Below are 3424 nucleotides of genomic sequence, written 5' to 3'. Positions count from 1 at the left end.
TTTCTTTCTTTTTTTTTTTTTATTAAAGATTTTATGTATTTGCGAGAGAGAGAATGACAGACAGAGAGCACGAGAGGGAAGAGGGTCAGAGGGAGAAGCAGACCCCCCGCTGAGCAGGGAGCCCAATGCGGGACTCGATCCCGGGACTCCAGGATCATGACCTGAGCCTAAGGCAGTCGCTTAACCGACTGAGCCACCCAGGTGCCCAAGACAGTCTTTTCAACAAGTGGTGCTGGGAAAACTGGATATCCACATATAAAAAAATGAAGCTGGACTCTTACCTAACACCATATACATAAATTAACTCATCAAAGACCTAACTGTAAAGACCTAAACCAATACAAGTCTTAGGAGAAAACTTAGGACAAAAACTCCACAATATTGGATTTGGCAATGATTTCTTGGATATGACACCAAAGGCACAGGTAACAGAAGAAAACAGACAAGGTTGGCTTCGTGGACATTAAAAATGTTTGTACATTAAAAAACACTAATAACAGGATAAAAAGGCAATCCGCAGAATGAGATAAAATATTTGCAAATTATATATCTGATAAACAATCAATATCCAGAATTCCTAGATCTCAACAACAAAAATGAACAACCCTATTCAAAAATGGGCAATGGACTTGAATGGACATTTCTCTAAAGAAGACCTACCAATGGCCAACAAGCACATGAGAGGATGCTCAACATCACTTGTCATTCAGAAATGCAAACCAAAACTACAACGAGCTACCAATTCAGACTCATTAGGATGGTTACTATTAAAAAAACAGAAAACAACAAGTGTTGGTGAGGCTGTGGATAAAAGGGAGCCCTTGTCCACTCTTGGTGGGACTGTAAAATGCTGCAGCCACTGTCCTTCATTTTCTGAAAGAGCTATTGACACTTGCTCTTATATTGTAAGTGAGTCCTCTCTCCCCAACTTCTTTCAAGTATTTTCTTGTTCCTCCAGGTAAGATGAGGACAGGTCACAGTGGGTAAGTTGAGGCCATTTAGATCACGCTGGCCGGGTCAGAGAGATGTCCTGTGAGTAACTGGCCCACTAAATGACTGACCAGGTGGCTTCCAGATCTTTGACTGTTTGACATTATGATAACTGGCCAACAATTTTTCTGGATACTTTGGACACTTTAGATGTAGTTCAAAAGTCTTTCCTAGTGCTGTTTTAGCTTAAAAAAATTGCTGATTGAGTGAAGCATTAATAAGGATGAGGTAAAGCTGCTGTAATAAAGTAATCCAATTACAAATCAGTGATTTAAAGAATTAGAGGTTTGTTTTCCTCTCACTTAAAATTCTGAAGTGAATGTCCCATGTTGGCAGGAGACTCATCTCCTTGATAGGAGCAAAGCAATCCCGAATGTCTAGAGGCTTTGGGAAATTATGAGTGAAGCAATGGATGAAGGGTGATGGGACAGCATTATACTGGTTTACCCAAATTTTCCTGGAATAATCCCCCTCCTCCTCAGTAGAGTGTTCCTCATATTCAATGTTTGTGTAGAATGTGCTTTCTTCTGTGAGGTGGATCAGAAAACTAAAAAAGAGTTCTGGCCAATTTATTGAGGTTAAATATAGCACTAGAAGCTTCTTTGCAGTAGAATACATTCAGGCCAGCTTAAGCCAACATCTAATTTTGAACATTTGTCATATGCAGCAGTAGCTGAGAGGTGTGGTAACAACTGTGAAGCAGGTAGTCCCTGAGTCTGTAGTTACTTATTTTCACTGGCAGCCCCTCTACCTGCTGTTAGTCTCTTCGGCAGACTTCACTTCCTGGTTCCTCAGGCTATAGATGAGGGGGTTCAGAAATGGAGTGACAACAGTGTAAAACACGGCCACTGCTCCATCCAGTGGACTCTTGGAGCCTGGCCTGAGGTAGATGAAGATACAGGGCACATAGTAGACGGTGACCACGGTTAGGTGGGAGCCATAGGTGGAGAAGGCTCGGCGCCACCCATCAGCAGTGTGAATCTTCAGGATGGCGTGGACTATGTTGGCATAGGAGAGCAGAATTAACATGAAGCATCTGGCGGCCACCACCCCAATGTCCACAAAGGTCACGAGCTCATTGATGGTTGTGTCAGCACAGGCCAATCTCAATACCACAGGGATGTCACAGAAAAAATAGTCCACCTGGTTGGGCCCACAGTAGGGCAGGCAGAAGGTCAAGGTGGCCTGGATAGACCCATGGATGGAGCCAGCCACCCAAGCTCCAGCCACGAGGATGGTGCATAACCTGCCATTCATGAGCACAGGGTAGTACAGGGGCCGGCATATTGCCAGGTACCTGTTGTAGGCCATCAGGGTGTAGAGGAAGCACTGGGTGCTGCCCAGGAAATGAAAGAAATACAGCTGAGCCACACAGCCACCAAAGGGGATTGCCTTGCTGGTGGGAGTAAAATCCAATATTAGCCGACGGACGATGACTGAGGAGAGCCACATGTCCAGGAATGAGAGCACGGCCAGAAGAATGTACATGGGGCGAGCATGGAGTTTTGGGTCAGCCCACACAGTGAGCAGAATGAGCAGATTCCCTAGCTGAGTCAGGACGTAAACGATGAAGAAGACCAGGAAGAGGAGGGTCCTCAGACTCGAGGGGTGAGGTAAGCCCAGGAGAATGAAGTCTGTCATCACCGTGTCCAGGGATGTATTTTTGGTCTCTCCCATGTCTTTCTGTAGTCTGCTAAGATGAATGGTGAAGTCAGACAAGGGAAATATACACAGGAGGTAGTGACAGAATGCTTTTGTCTGATGACCAGAGTCTAGGAGGGAAACAGAGAACTTCTATATTTTAATTTTTTTATTTTTAAAAGATTTTATTTATTTATTTGATAGAGAGAGAGAGAGAACAAGCAGGGCGAGAAGAAGGCAAGGGAGAAGGAGGCTCCCCACTGAGCAGAGAGCCGGAAGGAGGGCTCAATTCCAGGACCCTGAGATCAAGACCTGAACCAAAGGCAGACCCTTAACCAACTGAGCCACCCAGGCGCCCCAAGAACTTCTATGTTTTATTTTATTTTTTTAAAAAGATTTTATTTATTTATTTGACAGAGACAGCGAGAGAAGGAACACAAGCAGGGGGAGTGGGAGAGGGAGAAGCAGGCCTCCTGTGGAGCAGGGAGCCCGATGCAAGGCTCGATCCCAGGACCCTGGGATCATGACCCGAGCTGAAGGCAGATGCTTAATGACTGAGCCACCCAGGCGCCCCAGAACTTCTATGTTTTAAAGTGGAAAGCATTTGCCATCAGTCATCTGGGTTTGCTCTGCAAGACAAGCCCTCAGAGGCTGGTTAGTTTCCAGGTGTCCTGAAATGCTCCTTCTTTTTTCTTTTCTTTTCTTTTTTTTTTTAAAAAAAGATTTTTTTATTTATGAGAGAGAGAGAGAGCGCATGAGCTGGGGGGAGGGACAGAGGGAGAAGGAAAGGAGA

General features: G+C 44.9%; 1 protein-coding gene across 1 annotated transcript; it reads right to left on the bottom strand.

Moving 5' to 3' along the window:
* Window positions 1-1712: 1712 nt before the first annotated feature.
* Window positions 1713-2667, bottom strand: LOC110585509 (olfactory receptor 10G2). Its single transcript, XM_021695698.1, is given in 2 exon segments — window positions 1713-1758; window positions 1760-2667. Coding segments are annotated over 2 exon segments (954 nt in total).
* Window positions 2668-3424: the final 757 nt, after the last annotated feature.

Source organism: Neomonachus schauinslandi, chromosome 9 (assembly GCF_002201575.2).
Source record: "Neomonachus schauinslandi chromosome 9, ASM220157v2, whole genome shotgun sequence".
Lineage (NCBI taxonomy): Eukaryota > Metazoa > Chordata > Mammalia > Carnivora > Phocidae > Neomonachus > Neomonachus schauinslandi.
This window is presented reverse-complemented; position numbering and strand designations above follow the sequence as displayed.